This window comes from Thalassophryne amazonica, chromosome 15 (genome assembly GCF_902500255.1).
Source record: "Thalassophryne amazonica chromosome 15, fThaAma1.1, whole genome shotgun sequence".
Lineage (NCBI taxonomy): Eukaryota > Metazoa > Chordata > Actinopteri > Batrachoidiformes > Batrachoididae > Thalassophryne > Thalassophryne amazonica.
This window is the reverse complement of record NC_047117.1, coordinates 25,987,040-26,010,095: the sequence shown is the minus strand read 5'-3', so window position 1 is coordinate 26,010,095 and position 23,056 is coordinate 25,987,040. Positions and strand designations below refer to the sequence as shown.

At 39.5% G+C, this 23,056-nt stretch overlaps 1 protein-coding gene across 1 annotated transcript; it reads left to right on the top strand.

The window, feature by feature from the left end:
* The first annotated feature begins 903 nt into the window (after window positions 1-903).
* Window positions 904-23,056, top strand: dnajb14 (DnaJ heat shock protein family (Hsp40) member B14). Its single transcript, XM_034188525.1, has 8 exons — window positions 904-1,081; window positions 4,543-4,717; window positions 14,779-14,924; window positions 15,141-15,329; window positions 15,793-15,866; window positions 16,016-16,125; window positions 19,962-20,134; window positions 22,878-23,056. Exons 1-8 carry the CDS (start codon window positions 949-951, stop codon window positions 23,000-23,002), a joined length of 1,125 nt encoding a protein of 374 aa, XP_034044416.1. The 5' UTR covers window positions 904-948; the 3' UTR covers window positions 23,003-23,056.

Genomic DNA, 23,056 nt, shown 5'->3' with positions numbered 1-23,056 from the left:
ATTGATCCGATACCAAGTAAATACAGGCCCAGTTTCGCCGATAGCGATACTGATACCGATACTTTTTCATATTTAAGCTTCATAGATCTAAAGGATCCAAAAGACCTAGGATAGAATTTCGCCAAACATTGTATGTGACAACAAAATACTTTATTATCACAATCAACATTTTTGTTTAAAAAAAATCACTCAGCACAACTTAAAATAAAATCCCGAGTTAGAGGGCTTACAAACCACAATACAAGGGTGCGCTGCTCCGTGTTGTGTGACAGCGCAGCGCTGCTCTTACATAGAGTAGACTTTGATGAATCTGCGTGCGCAGCAGTCAGTGCATGCGGGAGAGAAAAAACTTGAGTATCGATCTTTTTACACGAGGATCGTTCAATATCAATACCAGCGTTGGTATTGATATTATCGATATTAGGATCGATCCGCCCACCTCTACTCATCAGTATAGAGTTCACTGCAGTATTCCTGCCACCGACCAAGGATGTCAGCTGATTCAGTGAGAGTTCATCCATCTTTGTTCTTGATAACACTTAGCTGTGGAGTAAACTTCCATGTCAATTGCTTGACCTCAGCATACACTGCCTTGCTGTTGCCTGCTCTATGGTGTGCCTCTGTGGTAGTGCACTTTTCCAGCAGATGTTTCTTCTTGTCTCTCCTGCATGTTTTTTGTATTTCAGCTGTTGCCTTCCTGTATTCTGGACTTGCTATGTTGGTGCATTCTTTCTTCATTTTCCTTCTTTCTTCGATGAGTTCTAGTGTTCCTTCTGTCATCCACTTGAAAGACTTTTACGTCCTTCTAATCTACTGATTCCACTCCAGGTCAGATGGTGGCGGTAATGTCCCAAACAGATGTTTTGACGTCCACCATTAATTCTAAAGTAGAGTAAAAGACTCACTGTCAGTGATCAGCTGACTGTCGGAGGAGGAAGAAGCGAGAAGATGGAAGGCAACAGAGACGAAGCTGAAAAATGTATCAATATAGCATCGAAAGCCCTCGAAGCTGGAGATAAAGAGAAAGCCTTGAAGTTTCTTAACAAAGCAGAGAAGCTGTACCCAACTGACAGAGCCAAAGGTAAATAACCTTTAACAGGCTAGGCTAACTGATGCTAACGTCGCTTTAAGCTGCTTTGATTTGTTTGATTTTTGATAAATGGACAAATGTCAGTGGACAAATAATGATGCAGTGAGTTTTGGAAGCTGTCTGCGAAGGAGGACACTGCTTCAAAGCTGTAAGATATTGGTTAATACCAGAAACATTTAAAGGAACAGTCCTCAAAAATGTTTGACACTGAAGAACTTCAAACCAGAGCACTGAAAATTATCGTAAAAGATTGTGATAAATGAACTAACACAAGAATACAACTCCAGGCGAACTAACTGATATATATTCAACCCCAAATCAGAAAAACTTAGAACTGTCTGGAGAAAAAAAAAGTGATTCGTAATAATTGCGTTTACTTTCACTATTATTTCATTACAGACAGTATCAATTAAAGGTATTTGATGTTTTGTGCGATCAGCTTCCATTTATTTATGAATATACATCCATTCCTGGGTGTAAGGCTAGCAACACTCTCCAAAAAAAGATGGGATGCTAAAGCATATTTCATTGTGTACTTTTACCATTCAGTCGTGATACAACACAAGTACCTGTATCTTGTTCTTCCATAGCCATGCCTTTTGTAATGTGCCTTGGGGCGACTGTTGTGATTTGGCGCTATATAAATAAAATTGATTTGATTTGATTTAATGTCTTCAGAATGTGGTTTTGCATTATCTTGTTGAAAAATGCATGGACGTCCCTGGAAAAGATGTTCTTTTGAAGGTCTTTTCTGCCTTTATGCTGCCATCGTAGAAGTGTAAATTACCTGGCATGTGTTGGCATTGTGTTGGTAACAATTTAGATGGTCTTTTTCCTCTTTTGTTCGGAGGACACAACATCCATGATTTCTAAAAAAAATTTGAAATGTGGACTCATCAGACCACAGCACACTTTTTCACTTTGTGTTTGTCCATTTCAAATGAGCTCGGACCCAGAGAAGGCGGTGACGTTTCTGGATGTTGTTGATGTATGGCTTTCACTTTACATGGTAGAGTTTTAACTTGCACTTGTAGATGTAGCGACGAACTGTGTTAACTGACAATGGTTTTCTGAAGTGTTCCTGAGCCCATGCGATAAGATCTTTTACACAGTGATGTCTGCTTTTAATGCAGTGCCACCTGAGGCACTGCATTACGGGCATTTAATGTTGGTTTTTGGCCTTGCTGCTTACATGTAGAAAGTTTTTCAGATCCCTTGAATCTTTTGATAATATTATGGACTGTAGTTGAGGTAATCCCTAAATTCCTTGCACTTGAACGTTGAGAAACATTGTTCTTAAACTGTTGGACTATTTTTTTCACGCAGTTGTTCACAAAGTGCTGATCCTTGCCCCATCTTTGCTTGTGAACGGCTGAGCCTTTTTTGACACTCAAAATTAGTGTCATCAGTTCCCAAACGCTTATTGAGTGTTGTTAGAAGGAAAGGTGATGTAACACAGTGGTAAACGTACCACTGTCCCAGCTTTTTTGAAACGTGTTGCAGGCAACCATTTAAAAATGAGCAAATATTTGCACAAAACAATAAGGTTTGTCAGTTTGAACATTAAATATTTTGTCTTTGTGGTGTATTCAATTGAATATAGGTTAAAGAGGATTTGCAAATCATTGTATTCTGTTTTTTTTTTTTTTTTTTTTACATTTTTCACAATGTCCCGACTTCATTGGAATTGGAGTTGTAGTACTTGGATAAAGTGTGATTCCCCTGCCTCCCCTCCACTACTAAATCTGACTGCCATTTCTGAAAGCACTTCTGGTGTCTGAACTATCCTGTCAACCTGATTGAGCCATCTAGCAACTTTGCAAATTATTTTTATCTTAAGTACTTTAGAGTTAAGGTTAGGATTAGAATAAGGGTCTCGGTTAAGGTATAATTTTGTAAAATACATAAAACGTTTTGAAATTTAAACAATGCTTCCTGTTCTGGGTAGCAGCTTTATTCAAGTCCGGGAGTCTTTCCCAGTAGTACAGTTCTGAAATGGTCCACGTCCCAGTAGAGAATAGGTCATATTCATTTTTGAGAAACTGATTGACATAATGAAAATATCTTCAACTTTATCATCATTCTGCTTAGTAGGAATTTCATCAAAGTGAAGTTAGCATGGACCAAAGTAACCAAAGTCTTTTTTCACTCCTGTCCCCACTTATGATCATGAGCTTTGGGTAATGACTGAAACAAGAAGGGTGCTGATGCAAATGGTGGAAATGAGGTTTCTTCATTGGGTATCTGGGCTCACACTTGGGGACAGGGTGAGAAGCACGAATATCCAGGAGGGACTTGAAGTAGAGTTGTTGCTCCTTCACATAAAAAAAAAAAAAAAAAAAAATGCTAGGTGAGGTGGTTTGGGCAACTGGTGAGGATGCCCTCTGGTTGTCTCCCCCTGGAGGTTTTCCAGGTACGTGCAACTAGGAGGAGGCCACAGGATTATACCTCCCAGTTGGATTGGAAACGATTCGGGATCCCCCGGGAAAAGTTAGAGGGCTTAGCCGATGAGGGAGAAGTGAGGGATGATCTGTGTGGTCGGTGACCTGGACCTGGATAACGAGCAGAAAATGAATGAGTGAATGAATAAAGAATAACTGAAGTCTAAAGGCAGTTGAAGCTTAAACCACAGTAGTAAATCAGCAGTGCATTGTAACAGAAATATGAGTGAAGTAGGTCATACAAAGTGTTTCTGTGGGTGCTGAGCTGTGCACTTTGATCCGTGATGTAGACCAGCTGCTGTGCCTACGGGACTGGGTAATTGAGTATAGATGGGGCTGAAAAGAGTAAAATGTATAGTTGTCTTTATAATCTTTTACACCTTTTGTATATTCCTGATAGCAAAACTACCAAACCAACAGAATGAGGTGAAAACCTCTCCTTGGTGGACGTGATGAAGATTGTTGTGATCATTGTGAAATTCAAAATCATGGTTGCAGATTTTTTTTATAACACAACAGTGTCGAAAGTACCTGTGATCCTCTGTTTTTGCAGCAATGATCATCAATCACTATGGAAGACTGCCTCTGTTTAGTACAACGTAGTGAGCATTCAATGTTTACCCACAGTGATGTGTCGTCTGCAGTGAAATTCCCAAAGCCGCGTAGCATGTAACACGTGCAGAATGCTAAACCTGCTCTGGTGCATGTTTGATAAATGTAAACAAAACTATATGAAATACATAAAATGCTCTATTTTTGAAGTCTGCCCAACCCGTGTACTTGTTCTCGCAGTTTAGTGGGAGTCATTGGTGCAGGAACAACTGTTGGAGAATTCCAAGTGGACTCAATATTGCATAGGACTCTCATTTTCCTTCACCTACCCTGACTCAGAAATGTACAAGAGTTACCTCTTTTTTGCACCTGATCTTCAGTGATAGCATTAAGTTTAGACGTTAAAAATTAAGACGTTTGTTTTGTTTGTTTGTCTTACCACATTTCTTCTTTCTCCAGCTTTGTTGGATGCACTGACAATGAACGGGAGCTCAGCAAGTAATGGCACATATCGCAGGAGACCAACGGATACATCACAGTGCACTGGAGAGCACCCAGAAAAGCAAAGTCAAGACTCTGCCGGAGGGGAATCCATTAAAACCTTCACAAAAGAACAAGTTGAAGGTGTGCAAAGGTGAGAACCAGTGAGTAGTCCTCCACCACCTGAAAAGTTCTTATTCTGGGTATTTACAATCTTGATATCATTTACTCTCCAAATTTGCTACAGCTTGCTTTTTTCTCCTTCATCCTTTTAAATGTCTGTTATCTTGCAGTTTTAAATAATCAAATTAGAGAAATGTTTGGGAATTTATTTTCTAAAATTCCAAGAAAGTCTCTGTGGGCATTAAACTCTCTATAACATAATATCCTTTATCACATATTACAACAAAAAAACTGCCCTATACTCATAAACCAGCCCACATAAGATACAAGAAGAACAACAAGGCTGATAAATCATATACTTTTCCTCTCAATTTTACTGCCCTGAAAACTGTGGCAATAAAATCAGAGCAATACAAATCTTAAACCAGGGCGATCCCCCCAAAAAAGACATTGAATATACCAGGTTTTGTATCGCCCCGCTTTTCATCCAATCAGGAGCCCCCATTTCTCGGCCCCCACCAATGGCACACCCCTATTTTTCTGTTTCCCTGGTGACAAGTGCAGTATTCTGATGTAGGATCCAGATCATTTCATTCAACCAAGATATCTGATCAAGGTGAGAGAGTTTTAGCCTCCCTAGCAGGAAGAATTCTACAACTTGAGTCTCCTGAAGTTGTGAGACATAAGAACATTCCACAGTTTACATATCTACATGATTTACCTACTATTCGTTCTACGTTACCTACTATTCGAGTTACGCAGATGATACCCAGCTTTATCTATCCATGAAGCCAGAGGATACACACCAATTAGCTAAACTGCAGGATTGTCTTACAGACATAAAGACATGGATGACCTCTAATTTCCTGCTTTTAAACTCAGATAAAACTGAAGTTATTGTACTTGGCCCCACAAATCTTAGAAGCATGGTGTCTAACCAGATCGTTACTCTGGATGGCATTTCCCTGATCTCTAGTAATACTGTGAGAAATCTTGGAGTTATTTTTGATCAGGATATGTCATTCAAAGCGCATATTAAACAAATATGTAAGACTGCCTTTTTGCATTTACGCAATATCTCTAAAATCAGAAAGGTCTTGTCTCAGAGTGATGCTGAAAAACTAATTCATGCATTTATTTCCTCTAGGCTGGACTATTGTAATTCATTATTATCAGGTTGTCCTAAAAGTTCCCTAAAAAGCCTTCAGTTGGTTCAGAATGCTGCAGCTAGAGTACTGACGGGGACTAGCAGGAGAGAGCATATCTCACCCGTGTTGGCCTCCCTTCATTGGCTTCCTGTTAATGCTAGAATAGAATTTAAAATTCTTCTTCTTACTTATAAGGTTTTGAATAATCAGGTCCCATCTTATCTTAGGGACCTCGTAGTACCATATTACCCCATTAGAGCGCTTCGCTCTCAGACTGCGGGCTTACTTGTAGTTCCTAGGGTTTGTAAGAGTAGAATGGGAGGCAGAGCCTTCAGCTTTCAGGCTCCTCTCCTGTGGAACCAGCTCCCAATTCAGATCAGGGAGACAGATACCCTCTCTACTTTTAAGATTAGGCTTAAAACTTTCCTTTTCGCTAAGGTTTATAGTTAGGGCTGGATCGGGTGACCCTGGACCATCCCTTGGTTATGTTGCTTTAGACGTAGACTGTGGGGGGGGTTCCCATGATGCACTGTTTCTTTCTCTTTTTGCTCCGTATGCATCACTCTGCATTTAATCATTAGTGATCGATCTCTTTTTCCTGGTTCTTTCCCTCAGCCCCAACCAGTCTCAGCAGAAGACTGCCCCTCCCTGAGCCTGGTTCTGCTGGAGGTTTCTTCCTGTTAAAAGGGAGTTTTTCCTTCCCACTGTGGCCAAGTGCTTGCTCATAGGGGGTCGTTTTGACCGTTGGGGTTTTTCATAATTATTGTATGGCCTTGCCTTGCAATGTGGAGCGCCTTGGGGCAACTGTTTGTTGTGATTTGGCGCTATATAAGAAAAAAGTTGATTGATTGATTGATTGATGTGTATGCTTATTCTTTAACTATTTTGATGATTATCAAAACAAGTCAAGAATGATATGAAGTATACATTCTTGGCTGCTGATCACGAATGTGATGATTTGGGGCAGAGGCGTCAGGTGTCCTCAGGAACTGCTGGAACCTGTTACGATTAATGGCACGTGTTGCTGGAGAATTATCAGGAACCATTACCCAAGGTCAAGTATAATGTTCCGCGTTGTTGCGCGCTATCGTGTGTAACAGCGCATCGTGACGTTCTGTCACGTTGTGAATGAGGCGAATTGTCTCCACACACACACATCCATATTCATCCATCAGCTGCTGAACAATTCAGATCGCTCCAGTTTGCGCCTCAAAATCCACAGAACAACTTTGTGACTGCATGCTTAGTTGGGCTCTGTGCCATGGAGTGGCGCAAAAAGGAGGAGGACACGGACAGAACCAGATGTGTGGCTCCACGCAGCTCTCATCTCGCTTGTTTTCTCAAACATCGGGCACATGCAGCAGGTGGAACATCTGCAGGAGCGCGCTGATAAACATTGGAGCATTGAGATTTTTAGCCGACTTGGCATCACTGTCCTTCTTCAGCATGCTGCAGCAATGAAACTGAATGCAGTACAGCAAGGTTTAATTGTGCGCACATCAAGAGAAGAACACTGTCACGCTCTGTTAAGGATCACCACTAATCAAGACGGATCAACACGCTCATTTGCGACCTCCACGACATGAGGCGAAATGAGGGTGGTGCGTGACATTCGTGGCAGATGTTTTGACAGCCAAAAACATGCTCCACAAAAATCACAAATATCACGCACTATTAAGAAACCTATTCAGATGCGTTAAGTCACGTTAAGAATGTCAGGAATGTGCCAAGAATGACGCAAATATGACATTTCGTAACGCATCTTGCCTATGTGTAAACGCAGCATTAGTCTCACCCTGTCCCTTGTATCTTCTGTCACCAATCACCTGCACGTCCTCCTTCATCACATCCATAAATCTCCTCTTCAGCCTCCCTCTTCTCTTCCTACCTGGTGGCTCCATCCTCTGTATCTTTCTCCAGATATACTTGGGGTCCCTCCTCTTCATATATCCAAACCATCTTAATTCCACCTCTCTGACTTGGTCTCCAAACATTCCTGCTTGTGCCATCTCTATGATATGCTTATTCCTGTCCATCCTCCTTACTCCCAAGGAAAATCACCATTTTTGCTTCTGCCTCCTTTTTTTTGTTGTTGTTGTTAGCACCACCACCCTGAAGCCATACAACATAGCTGGTCTTAGCACAGTCCTCTGAAATACCCTTCCATCACAAATCACTCCTGCCACTCCTCTTCACTTTTGTGACACACACTCCATTCTTTTGGATAGTTGAACCCATGTATTTTAACTCATCTACCTCCACCACCTCTACTCTTTGTAGCCTCACTATTCCATTGTGCTGGATCTTATTTACTGGCATTAACTGGTATGAACTAAATGCAATCTTTATTTTCAGTCCTTATAATTTTCTGAACCCACTTCATCCTGTTAATGGTCATGAGGGACTAGAGCCTATCACAACAGTTATTGGGCAAGAGGTGGGTTATACCCTGGAGAGGCCGCCCATCTATTGCAGGGCTGACAGATATAGCCACAGAAAGGACCAGGTCAGATGCAAACCTAGGACCTTCTTGGTGTTAGGTGACAATGCTAACCTCTAAGCCACTGTGCTTCCCAGCTTCATTTTAAACATGTTTATACTTTATCAGTCCTGAAGATGTGTATCTTCTTGAACAGCTGCAACTGCCAACATCTATATTAAGACTGTAAAGACGATTTTGTACATCTTCAGACCTAGTTTTTTTTTTTTTTTTTTTTTTTTTTTGCCCATGCTTGTTTTTAAAGAAATTAGGATGATTTATCCAAAGAAATCATTGGATGAATTACATCCAGCACTTGTCACTATCACTATAGTGTCATATTTATAGGTGATCGATATTTAAAGGGTTTCGATATTGGAACTTGATCAAAACATACTCTGCAGCAACATTGATGACCGAAAACAAAGTAATGCCTCTGAATTTGGGGAGACAACTCATTTTGTTTTTAACAGCAGCACTGTTTTCATCATACTTGATCAGCCTTTTATTTTGTGGTTCAAAGAGGACAGTGTAGTCTGCAGTGTTGCACACATGAAGCTGTTGCTATGGGAACTGCATCACCTTGGCACCTTGCCCATGAAGGGCAGGGAGGGAGACACACAGCAGTGTGAACTAGAAACCCGGTAACCAGTGTGGTCTAATTTTAGTGTCTGCGACAGGACAACAAATGGAATGGAGGAAGTTGCACACTGCGTGTTGTGAACTGTACAATACCATCAAGTCATAACAAAGATGGAAAATTGGATGGGAAAAGTAAAATGTGTTTATAGGACAAGCATGGTGATTTATTTCATGTAGGCCAAGATAGTGAAGTAATGTCAGCATGTCTTAAGAAGTAAGGCTGTTTTGTACTCCGTTCCAGGGCTGGAATGATATATGTTTTTGTAATTGGTTAATGAATGATTGATAAAATGTTACTAAAAGGTTCTCATCTTGTCTGCGATTTGGAGAAAAATTGGGCTTGTGATGAGTCTCTTTATAAGGCAGTCACTATGTGAATGTAAATACTACTATTGATTCTAACTATTAAAAAGAGAATGAGAACTGTTATTATCATGTTAAGCCTCTTTATATACAATATTTTTTGTTATTGTCTTTCACATAAGTGCCAGCTCTTTGTCTGGCACTGAGATTAATTTTTTCTTTCCTCAGCTTTGATGCCCATTCTCTTTTATCCTGCAGGAGCTCTTCTTTTTCTTCACCAGTTTTTGATATGGTTTTTTTTATTCTTTCCCTTTGCTTTGCCAGCTCATCCTTATCTTTAGCTGATAACATTTTCCTCCTTTTTGCGCTCTGCACACTTTCCCCTTGTCATCCCTATTAATGTGTTTCCTTGTCATTTTGAAGGTTTGAAATGGAGTAAAAAAAATTTCTTTTAAAGCACATATGACATTAGTTACAAAATACATAAAAATGGAGGGAGCTTTTAGAATTGGTTAAATTATTTTGGGATGCATTATGTAAAAAATTGACTTTTTTTTTTTTTTTTTACTGGAACACTCTTTAAAGGAAATAATCATTTTTGCTTAATAATAGGATTCTTCAATCACTGTATCACTCAACCACTAATCATATGTTTTTGTCTGCATCAACAAACAGTCTATGAAATTTAAATGGGGTGGGAATAATTAAAAAATAGACAGGGAAGAGTAGTGTTGCTATGTAAGTGTAGAGTGCAGTGTATAAGTTGGGGAGAGTATTGTGTGCAACATAAAATATTGTATAATTTGAAAATGGTGAGTGACTGGATTATTAGCAATGAATATACTATCCATTAGCCTATGTTTTAAATAACTTTTGTTTATTTTTCTTTATTGCTGAAATTAAGTGACGTACCATGCTGTTAATGTAAGTTTCCCAAAAGAAAGAACGTCAAGTGAAATCACAGGCATGCAACAGGAAAATTTCTGCTGCAGATACAGAATCCAAGAATTTACCTCAGTATAATCTATGTCACATATTGATCCTTGACTCACAACCCCCCCCCCCCCCCCCCTCCGCCCCATAGTCGATTGCCTGTATTGTTTCTCTTTACCTTTCTTCCTTTGAAGGCCAAAAGTGAAACTGTGTATCTGCTTTGTTGTTGTTGTAGACCAGATCCACATGGTTTCTGAGGAATTACAAAATTAAACAAAACCACATGACCTCAGCCTCATTTTCATGTCATAACAAGACATTTGTCTACACATTTACAGATATATATATACACTAATAAATCTGATTTTACACACACACACACACATTCTGAATGCATGTGCGCAATTTTATGTGCATTTGTAGAATGTGTTTATGCACACCACAACCTGACACACCGACACACAAGTCACCACATGCATTTACTAATAATTTTCTTGCTACATTAGTGGACCCATGAATATATTTCTTTAGGAAAATAATTAACCAGTGTTTGACTTGTGTGTACAGAAGGAGAGCATGTAAATTAATGAAGCTTATTAAGCCACATGTTTTGCCTCCACTTTGAATAATTTACTTTTAACTTAAGCATGCACTGTCCCTTGAAAGTTGCATCAGAATGGATGTCAGCAGTTCTGTTTATTCTTCTGTTCTTCAGCTTCATCGTGAGAAGAAACAAAGTTGTGTGGTCAAGTTACATTCAGGGGAATTCAGTAATTTTGGCACATTTCTATGAACTGCACTGTGATTACTGACTTTAGAACAGTAACATGTTACATCACTGTGTTAAGACAAATGTAATGTGATTACAGTTTCATGTATAAGAAATGCTGGGTTGTTGCTGTAAAGTCACTGTGTAGCTCCCACTGTAATATGTCGCAGGTGCTGCAGGTTTGGGGTGTGTCTGTCATTATGTCATGAATTCTCGTTAATGTGACTCCTCCCACATGGCTGCAGATACAAATGCAATATGATTAAAAAGGAATTAGAGGTGTTGTGTAGTTTTGCAACTTACATTTTGCGTTGATCTTCAAAAATGACTTTAATTTAGGGACATTGAGTTCTGAGAAAAACCTTTTGTGGAAAGTTGGGAAGGCTAAATGCAGCAAATACACAGTCCCAACAGACATTCATTGGCTCTTTATTATGTGTTAATGATACAGGTACTGCACAGCGGTGTACTCCACAATTTTAACATTCCTCATGCTTAGTTTTCTCAGCGTGTAGAAATGGATGTGTAAATATATGTCAAAGTAGAGTCTACGATTTGGTAGAATCAGAAATCCTACTAGTAGAATCTCCGATCGGAGTCTCTACTGGCAGAATCGGAGACTCTACCAGCAGATACTCTGATCGGAGACTCTACTAGTAGAGACTCAGATTCTACCAAGCCATTCATTATCAATATTATCATGACAAGATGATATCTAGACATGGAATGACATCAATACCTTATTTTGGAAATTAGAAAAATATCTGTCACATCAACTTCACATTAGAGCCAAGTGATCACAGTAAGAAAGTAAGAACTTATAGTCAACGGAAACTCTACTAGTAGATTGTCCAATTGGAGACTCTACTAGTACAGTTCCTGATCGGAATCTCTACTAGTAAAGTTTCTGATCGGAGTTTCTACTGGGATTCCGCCAGTAGATTCTCCGATCGGAAATTCTTCTGGTATATTGTCTGATTGAAGACTCTACTTGTACAGCTCCCGATCGGAGACTCTACTACAACCCCTGGCAATAATTATGGAATCACCAGCCTCGGAGGATGTTCATTCAGTTGTTTAATTTTGTAGAAAAAAGCAGATCACAGACATGACACAAAACTAAAGTCATTTCAAATGGCAACTTTCTGGCTTTAAGAAACACTATAAGAAATCAGGAAAAAAAAATTGTGGCAGTCAGTAACGGTTACTTTTTTAGACCAAGCAGAGGGAAAAAAATATGGACTCACTCAATTCTGAGGAAAAAATTATGGAATCACCCTGTAAATTTTCATCCCCAAAACTAACACCTGCATCAAATCAGATCTGCTTGTTAGTCTGCATCTAAACAGGAGCGATCACACCTTAGAGAGCTGTTGCACCAAGTGGACTGACATGAATCATGGCTCCAACACGAGATATGTCAGTTGAAACAAAGGAGAGGATTATCAAACTCTTAAAAGAGGGTAAATCATCACGCAATGTTGCAAAAGATGTTGGTTGTTCACAGTCAGCTGTGTCTAAATTCTGGACCAAATACAAACAACATGGGAAGGTTGTTAAAGGCAAACATACTGGTAGACCAAGGAAGACATCAAAGCGTCAAGACAGAAAACTTAAAGCAATATGTCTCAAAAATCAAAAATGCACAACAAAACAAATGAGGAACGAATGGGAGGAAACTGGAGTCAACGTCTGTGACAGAACTGTAAGAAACCGCCTAAAGGAAATGGGATTTACATACAGAAAAGCTAAACGAAAGCCATCATTAAGACCTAAACAGAAAAAAACAAGGTTACAATGGGCTAAGGAAAAGCAATCGTGGACTGTGGATGACTGGATGAAAGTCATATTCAGTGATGAATCTCGAATCTGCATTGGGCAAGGTGATGATGCTGGAACTTTTGTTCAGTGCCGTTCCAATGAGATTTATAAAGATGACTGCCTGAAGAGAACATGTAAATTTCCACAGTCATTGATGATATGGGGCTGCATGTCAGGGAAAGGCACTGGGGAGATGGCTGTCATTACATCATCAATAAATGCACAAGTTTACGTTGATATTTTGGACACTTTTCTTATCCCATCAATTGAAAGGATGTTTGGGGATGATGAAATCATTTTTCAAGATGATAATGCATCTTGCCATAGAGCAAAAACTGTGAAAACATTCCTTGCAAAAAAACACATAGGGTCAATGTCATGGCCTGCAAATAGTCCGGATCTTAATCCAATTGAAAATCTTTGGTGGAAGTTGAAGAAAATGGTCCATGACAAGGCTCCAACCTGCAAAGCTGATCTGGCAACAGCAATCAGAGAAAGTTGGAGCCACATTGATGAAGAGTACTGTTTGTCACTCATTAAGTCCATGCCTCAGAGACTGCAAGCTGTTATAAAAGCCAGAGGTAGTGCAACAAAATACCGTATTTTCCGGACTATAAGTCGCACCGGAGTATAAGTCGCACCAGCCATTATATCCATTATAAAGAAAAATAAACCATAAATAAGTCGCACCGGAGTATAAGTCGCACCAGCCACTTTATCATTATAAAGAAAAATAAACCATAAATAAGTTGCACTGGACTATAAGTCCCATGGACATACAGGTATGTTAACTTAACATGAAAAGTTCAGATGATAATATTGTGACGGCTACCGTTTTCAGATGCATATTTCACCAGTCGTAACTTACAATCTGCAGAGTATGATTTTCTTTTTGGTGGCATTTTTTCGGGCCTTCTCCGTTGTCTTGTTAAGTTATCAGTAACGTTGAAATTTTTATTTTTCTATGGTAGTCAGAAGTCGCAGGAACAGTCACACAAGCCTTGAGTGCCCTCTCGTGAGCTGCATTTTACCTACGGATATGTTTGTATTTTGCGGACCACATTGCGAGCCGAACCATGCAGCACCATGCAGCGCAGCTCATGACCACCCAGCGTTGTCGATCCAGCTCCTTCCAAGTGCAGACGCTAATCCTCCGCCGTCGCTCAGTGCTCCCATGCAGCTCTCAGCGTCAACTTAAACACTCTGCTCACACTGATATCCAAGGGTTGAAGCTGTTTTGTTCGCCATGCCGGAATAACAGCAAGCACCGTATTCGTCAGCTTCACACGCTGTGGGTGAGGTGAGGAATACGCGTCCAACGTTCTGTTCTCTGATAGGTTATCGCGACCAGCGTGACTTATAGGACGGCCGCCATACTACAGTGTCCATGATGCATTGCATTTCCTTTTCTGGTGGCCATTTTAAAACATAGATCGACTCTGTCACGTAAAATTGTTTTGTTACAGTAAATTAATTGAGATCCTACCGGTATATTTTTCATTTATAAGTCGCACCGGAGTATAGGTCGCACCCCCGGCCAAAACATGTAAAAAAGTGCGACTTATAGTCCGGAAAATACGGTACTAGTGATGTGTTGGAGCGTTCTTTTGTTTTTCATGATTCCATAATTTTTTCCTCAGAATTGAGTGAGTCCATATTTTTTTCCCTCTGCTTGGTCTAAAAAAGTAACCGTTACTGACTGCCACAATTTTTTTTTTTTCCTGATTTGTTATAGTGTTTCTTAAAGCCAGAAAGTTGCCATTTGAAATGACTTTAGTTTTGTGTCATGTCTGTGATCTGCTTTTTTTCTACAAAATTAAACAACTGAATGAACATCCTCCGAGGCCGGTGATTTCATAATTTTTGCCAGGGGTTGTAGTAGAGACTCCGATTCTACCAAATCGCGCACTCTACTTTGACATATACACCGGATACAAACTGGAGGAGAAAACAGCCTGCTGGTTAATGTTGAACTCCTTCACTCTCTTGTCTTTCAGAATAAAGTGGTGTAAGGACTACTATGAAGTGCTGGGTGTCAGTCAGGAAGCCAGTGAAGACGACCTCAAGAAAGCCTACAGGAAACTGGCCCTTAAGTTCCATCCAGACAAAAATCATGCACCTGGAGCAACTGAAGCCTTTAAAAGTCATTATGATGATGATCTCATTTTCTGATTGGTTCCTAAGCTGTTTAAAATGCAGACTGTATGCTGTTGGTGTAATTAGTTTGCATGTAGATCAAATGTTTGTGCAAGTTTCTTTTTTTTTTTACATTTTGAAAGGTAAAGTTTCCACTTTACTGCTAGATGATTGGCGCATTCTTTTCTATTAGACACCTGCATTGTCTGATTTCTTTTCCTAGAAATTGGTAATGCGTACGCAGTACTGAGCAATGCGGACAAACGGCGGCAGTATGACTTGACAGGGGGTGAGGAGCCAACCACCCCAGGCCCTGCACACGGAGGAGGGTTTGCCTTCCACAGAGGCTTTGAAGCTGATATCTCTCCTGAGGATCTCTTCAACATGTTCTTTGGAGGCAACTTCCCCTCCTGTAAGCAAGCTGTGCACACACTCCACATAACGGAAAGGCGTTGGTAAATCTGTTGCACTCAGAACTTTTTGTTGTTGTCTAGCCAGTAATTTGTCTACTTTATTGTGGTTCCACATGCTTTTGAGTTTTAAGTCAGTGATTCTGGCAAAAATTTTGAGGAATCTGATTTATTTAGCTTGTCGGGTTCTGCAAAGTATGTGTGAAAAGGGAAAGGAACGTATATCCACCAAAGGGTAACTTTTGAACCGGGAAACTTCTGCACTGCTAACAAGTTGCCTTGGCTGCCACCCATACTCCAAAATATTGATTTCAGAATTTTACATTTATTAAAAGATTAAGTAACACAGTCAAACTCATTTCCAGTGAAACTTTTACCTCTGTGCTTTTACATGTTAGATGTGTTTTAGTTTTATTATCTGTTCACATCATAAAATATTTTAGCTGTGCTCCTCTGTACCCACAGCGCACAGCAACGGCAGGACGAACTATAGCCAACAGACAGATTACAGACAAGAGAGAACAGAAGAGAGAGGAGATGTAAGTGTTCAGATTTTTAGTTTTTATATTAAATAATTCCATTTACACAGATTATGATGAAATTACAATTTGAGTGCATGTGGCTGACTGAACAATATTGTAGTTGTGCAAGTCTTGCTCATTGTACCCCTGTTGTTTTTTTTTTCTAGGGTGGTTTTTCAATGTTTATTCAGCTCATGCCCATCGTCGTCCTGATTTTAGTGTCCGTACTAAGCCAGATGATGGTGTCTCCTCCACCTTACAGCCTCTACTCCAGACCGTACGTACACGTGATCTGTTCACTGCCATGACTTAAGATGGGTCCACGCTGCAGAGTATTCCATTAACATTGGCATTTAATTCAAAAAGCCTGGCTTGCATTAGCAGTGATTTTCACTTGAGGCTAAATCATACTGGGCCCATTTTCTCAGATGATCCCTCCTCACCATCCAACAAATCAGAAACAAATTTTTCTAAACCCTTGAAGTCTTTGGGCTATGAAATAAGTGGTTGTGTAAATAATTTCAATGTTTTAGGTAACCTGTGTTTTTTATGATGCGAGTTATTCATTTTTATGAATCTTAGAATAGCTCTAAGAATAACATTCTGACATCATTTATAATGTGACGGGCATCAGCGAAGTGTCACGACAACCAGAATTATCAGTATTAATTCAACAATGTCTCCACATTTTAAGCATACATTTATCATATGCTTTGCATAGCATTTGAGTAGTTACACTCTGATATCAAATATTGTTCATTAATCTAGTCATCATCATCATCATATTCTTTATCTGAAGAATGTGAACAAACTTGGTGGTGGTTGTTGTTGTTGTTGCAGTCTTTACAAGAACACACATTTGTACAATTCAGTCCTGATGTCTGACAGTGATGTTTCCTTTGGTCATTGCAGTTAGGATTAAAGCAGTACAAATGTATGAGCCACCTCTCCTTCAAAAAAAAAACAACAAAAAAAAAAAAACACTGTACCAATAGTCCTTCAAGATCCACCCATTCATTACCACATTACCAATGGGATTCCAGAGTTGATGTTGAGCCTGCTGGCTCTTTACCCATACTGCAGTTTGGTACTTTGCTCATCTCACGTCATGCTTGAAACTATTTTCTGTTGCATTACAAGGTTTGTCAGTCTTTATTGCATAAGTCATGTAATGAAGTACTTGCAGGAATGATTCAGCTTTCCTGACTTCAAGTCTTCTTCGTATGGACAGAGTGCCACAAAAACTTCATCATTCTGTGTTTGAGCAACAGCAAAAATAGTTGTTTTGCCTTCTGTTGTAGGATTCTTCACCACATGAGCTTTTCCTTTCCTAGTTCCAAGGGGTTTGAATCAAATCGCTCATTTGTTTTTGTTTAGAAAACAAGATTTCTTCTCTGGCTGTCATGTTAGGGTCGAAGATTGGTAATGGGCTGTACAAAATACAGGTTCCTACTATGTCAAAAAGATAGAAATGAGAAACATACATACAGTGGGGCTAAAAAGTATTTAATCAGTCCCTGATTGTGCAAGTTCTCCTACTTAGAAAGATGGGTGAGAGACAAAATGAGGAAAAAAAAATCCAGGAAGTCACATTGTAGGATTTTTAAAGAATTGATTTGTAAATTATGGTGGAAAATAAGTATTTGGTCAATAACAAAAACTCAACTCAATACTTTGTAATATAATCTTTGTTGGCAATGACAGAGGTCAAATGTTTCCTGTAAGTTTTCACCAGGTTTGCACACACTGTAGCTGGTATTTTGGCCCATTCCTCCATGCAGATCTCCTCTAGAACAGTGATGTTTTGGGACTGTTGCTGGGCAACATGGACTTTCAACTCCCTCAACAAATTTTCTATGGGGTTGAGGTCTGGAGACTGGCTTGGCCACACCAGGACCTTGAAATGCTTTTTACAGAGCCACTCCTTTGTTGTCCGAGCGGTGTGTTTGGGATCATTGTCATGCTGGAAGACCCAGCCATGTTGCATCTTCAATGCTCTCACTGATGGAAGCAAATTTTGGCTTAAAATCTCAAGATACATGGCCACGTTCATTCTTCCCTTAACATGGATCAGTCGTCCTGTCCGCTTTGCAGAAAAACAGCCCTAAAGCATGATGTTTCCACCCCCATGCTTCACAGTAGGTATGGTGTTCTTGGAATGCAACTCAGCATTCTTCTTCTTCCAGACACGATGATTTGAGTTTTTACCAAAATGTTCTATTTTGATATTCTCCCAGTCCTCTTCTGGATCATTCATATGCTCTGTGGCAAACTTCAGATGGGCCTGGACACGTACTGGCTTAAGCAGGGGGACACGCCTGGTACTGCAGCATTTGAATCCCTCTGTTCGTAGTGTGTAGCCTTTGTTACTTTGATCGCAGCTCTCTGCAGGTCATTCATCAGGTCCCTCCGTGTAGTTCTGGGATTTTTGTTCACCGTTCTCATGATCATTTTGACCCCACGGGATGACATCTTGCATGGAGCCCCAGATTAAGGGAGATTATCAGTGGTCATCTATGTCTTCTATTTTCTTACAATTGCTCCCACAGTTGATTTATTCACACCAACATGCTTGACTATTGTAGTTTCACTCTTTCCAGCCTGGTGCAGGTCCACATGGCCATGGTTGAGTTTGGAGTCTGACTGTGTGAGGCTGTGGACAGGTGTCTTTTATACATATGAGTTGCAACAAATGCCATAATACAGGTAACAGGTGGAGGACAGAAGACCTTCTTAAGTAGGTTACAGGTCTGTGAGAGCCAAAAATCTTGCTTGTTTGTGGTTGACCAAATACTTATTTTCCACCATAATTTACAAATAAATTCTTTAAAAATCCTACAATGTGATTTCCTGGATTTTTTTTTTTTTTTTCCTCATTTTGTCTCTCATAGTTGAAGTGTACCTATGATGAAAATTACAGACCTCTCTCATCTTTCTAAGTAGAAGAACTTGCACAATCAGGGACTGACTAAATACTTTTTTACCCCACTGTACATCAATTATGTGAGCAGACCCACAGATTTCTCCATCTCATCAGCTGCATTGAGTTAAATTCATCAATTAATCCAGTTAAATCCATTAAATCCGCACATATCGGCATCGTTGTCACTGCACTAGTTTCTGTTGCTTTCAGCTGACAGCGCCATTAGTAACAACTGCGCAGCAACGCGGTCAGGGCGCGGTGTTATACATCAAATGTGAAACAGCTGAATATTTTGCCATCATCTACTCAATATTTTATGGTCTGAAATCTCACACGATTAACCAATCAGATTTGCGGAACAAATCTAATTGGATTAGAATCAGATTTAATCAAGCTTGCATGTGTTAGTGAATGAAATTTATTCTGCACTGAAATGTGACTGAATCGTGGATCCATATCAGTAATATTTAGTTTTTAAAAAGGTTGACCTTATACATATACACACACACACACACACACACTAGCTGAGTTACCTGTTTTGTGCACAGGTAATAGAGAAGAATTTTAGCCATGTCATATTTCATGTCACTTTAGTTAAGGTATAGTAAGTTGCACTGCATTGTGTGTATGTTGTCATCATTAATTTTCATAGAGCAATTTGTGACATTCGTGAGACTCAAGTCGATGATAAAAAGGTGATAGCATGTCATATCACTGCTATGCTCTGGCATGCCGTACACAGCAGGTACATTTTAATTGAAAAAAATGTGCTGCGTGTGTGACACCTGCTGTGAGTTTTCAGCTGTGGTGCTGTTGTCATAACCAGAAAGCTGTGAGTTCAAACCCAACCTGAGGCCTTTTTATGTGACAGCCCTGTAAATGGAACCCGAGCAATTATACTTTTAAATCTGAACTTTAAGGTACTCTCTGTAGTGTTGATGCTGTGTCATGAAGTAACACTACGAGTGTAAATGAATTGTCACTTTTAGAGCTCATTCATATTTATCACTGTGAACTTGTAACTTGAAGACAGAACGGGTAACTGTGATGTGAGGTTTTGCTGTGTTAATGTGTGTACTTTTGGCTTTTCTTCTTTATTGATCAGTTAAATATCCAAATTATTGTTATTGTTATGTTCATGATTCTGCCTCCAGAAGTTGAATGCATCTTGTGCTTTTCATCCCTTCTAGGTCCACCGGGCAGACCATAAAACGGCGGACAGAAAACCTGCACGTGGAGTACTACGTGACGCGAGGCTTCAAGTCTGAGCATAAAGGCTCAGCACTGCAGCAGATAGAAAAGAATGTGGAGGAAGATTACGTGACAAATGTCAGAAATAACTGCTGGAAGGAGAGACAAACGAGTGAGTAACAGTGGTCAATTCACTTCCTGTCAGTCTGCTTTCATGCATTCAACATAATCTCAAAAAAATGGATTGAGGATAAAGGTTTTCATCTTCTTGCCATAATATTTCAGTGTTTCCCCTACAGTATTATTTTTTTTTTTTCAGGCCCAATTGTATGCTCCAAAAAAAACAAAGAAAAACCTCAAATTGTGAGGGAGATACAGCGGAAACATTTAAGTCACTCAAACACAATCACAGCATGCCAAAAAAACTTCACTTTCATTGAAAACAATTACAGAAATATTTCAGTGTATACAGTGGTCCCTTGTTTATCGCGGGAGTTACGTTCTAAAAATAGCCCGCAATAGGCGAAATCCGCGAAGTAGTCAGCGTTATTTTTTACAATTATTATAGATGTTAGGCTGTAAAACCCCTCACTACACACTTTATACACTTTTCTCAAATAGGCATTAACATTTTCTCACTTTTCTGTGTAAACACTCTAAGTTCAAACCTTAGTAGAAAAATAAGACCAACCTGTTTTCAGGCCCAAACATTTGTTTGAGAAATAAAAACAGAACGTTTTCCTATAAATAATTATGATGGCTTTTAGAACTAACAAATTTAATTTTAACGATCAACCTACGAGGTTGGACACATAAGAAATTATTAATAGTGACTGACCAGTATTTCACAGTTCCTCTGACCGCGCCTCTTCATCCTGGTGCCGCTCCGCTGTCGCGTCTTTTTCCACTGAGTGACACCTCGGTGCAGGTGTCTTTTTTCCGCGTGAAGAACACGTTATGGGTAGTTGTTGGCACTCTTTTTTTCTATTGGGCGAGAAGATTCTTATAAACAGACACGCAGAATGGTACCGCGACAGGCCTGCTTGATGAGGATGCAGAACACAATGCGCTGTAAAAAAAAAACGAACAAACAAAAAACAACATGCAAAATTGGACTAAAAATACCCGCGAAACTGCGAGGCCGCAAAAGGTGAACCGCGTTATAGCGAGGGACCACTGTACACTGTATCCTACCCAGCGGTTTTGCATTTTGAAATTTGTGACATCTCGAGTGCACAGTTTTGTCCGAGATCTGTGAGGAACAGTTGCCGGTTTCCTGGGAGAATTTTGCACTTTTGTTATGAATTTTTTTAGATTAAACATTGATTTTTTTCAAAACAGTAAACAGAAGGAAAGAAAATAATCGTGTCTAGGACATCGGAAGAACGTATTTTGTGGTGATTTAATAATTGCAAAAGTTGACTGTGGAGAAAAACAGTTTTTGCTGTTCTCGACTTCAGTTAAATACAAATAAGTGCTCATCTGTGGTTAAAAAATAAGTAAGAAGTAAGAAGTTGATTGAGTAAAACAGTCCTTGAATAATGTTCCAGTCTCCTGTTGGCAGTAGTGCGTAGCTTCTCTCCCCAGTAAAATAACCTCTGTTAGCACCAGTATGTAGCTTCTCTCCCCGTTAAAACAGCCTGTCTGCAGTAGCTTCTTTGCCTGTTCAAACAGCCAGCGCACATTACACAGCTAATTAAATTTTAATTTAGTTATAGCGACACAGAATGTAACTGGAGGAAGCACATAAACAAAGCAATGACTGAAATATTATTTGATGGAACTTAACGTTACTTAATCATAAAACTCTTGTTTTCTCAACTCTGTAGTTGTGCGTGTGTGTGTGTTTAAAAAAAAAAAAAAAAAAAAAAAAAAATATATATATATATATATATATATATATATAATTTAAAGCCATTATTTAATTTGCTGTTTGGGGCTTTCATTGTCCTCTAAATCTAATGAACACTGGTGATGTTCAGTTTTGGGACCTGTTGTCGGCGGCACCTGCAGAATGTTACTCTTAAACTAGAAACAGTGTAGCAGTGTTAAGTAGAACATGTCAGTGATTGGGCAAGTCACCCCTTGTGGTACTTTGAAATGTTTAACATTAAACTTCAATCACATACAAATGTAAAAGGTGTAAAAACATTTTTCCCAGTGCAACTCCTTTATTAATTACTATTTCATTTTCAATTCTGCTCCCTAAAAGTCAAATATTTTTACACCGTTTTAAATGTTCAACAAATCCCAGGCTGTGTGTATTTAACAACTGTTGAAGCTTAAATGAGCTTTTCAAAACACAGCTGGTTCACACCACATGATGATGAACAGAACACGTGTCCGTGACCATTAAGTTGTCTTCATGTGAAAATGGCTCCATAGTGAGTTGTTTCTATAACAAAAGTGGTGCTTTGACTAATGTGTGTAGTTCAGGCAACAGGTGGGAAAAAAACACATGGAGCTGTGTGTCATTTAAACAGCCTCAGCACCACTTGTGCTGATCACAGTGCCGCAGAGGTGCTGAAACGATTGAGTTCCAAATTAATGGATATTTGGAGTTACTTTTTTGGTCTTATTTTTCGTAGCTGTTATTAAAATGAATTTCTGGTCTGGCAGGGGATTCTTGTTAGGAAACACTGCTCACTGCCAAATAACTGATAGTGTGGATCTTAGTTTGGCAATTTTTTTAATGACTCCCAATGGAGGGTTTTTGGAATATTAGTCGTTTGAACAGTTTTGCGTGTGTGTGTGTGTGTGTGTGTGTGTGTGTGTGTGTGTGTGTGTGTGTGTGTGTGTGTGTGTGTGTGTGTGTGTGTGTGTGTGTGTGTGTGTGTGTGTGTGTGTGTGTGTGTGTGTGTGTGTGTGTGTGTGTGAGATGTAATATCACTTTATTTCTCTGCTTTCTTACCCAGAAACAGACCTGCTGTATGCCGCTAAAGTTTACAGAGATGACCGGATGCGTAAGCGGGCGGAGCTTATGACGATGGACAACTGCAGAGAGTTTGACAGACTAACTAATTTATTCAGAGGTGGATGATTTGGGCACCTTTAAACTATAGACATGTATATTATTCAGTCTGTGCAATACTGT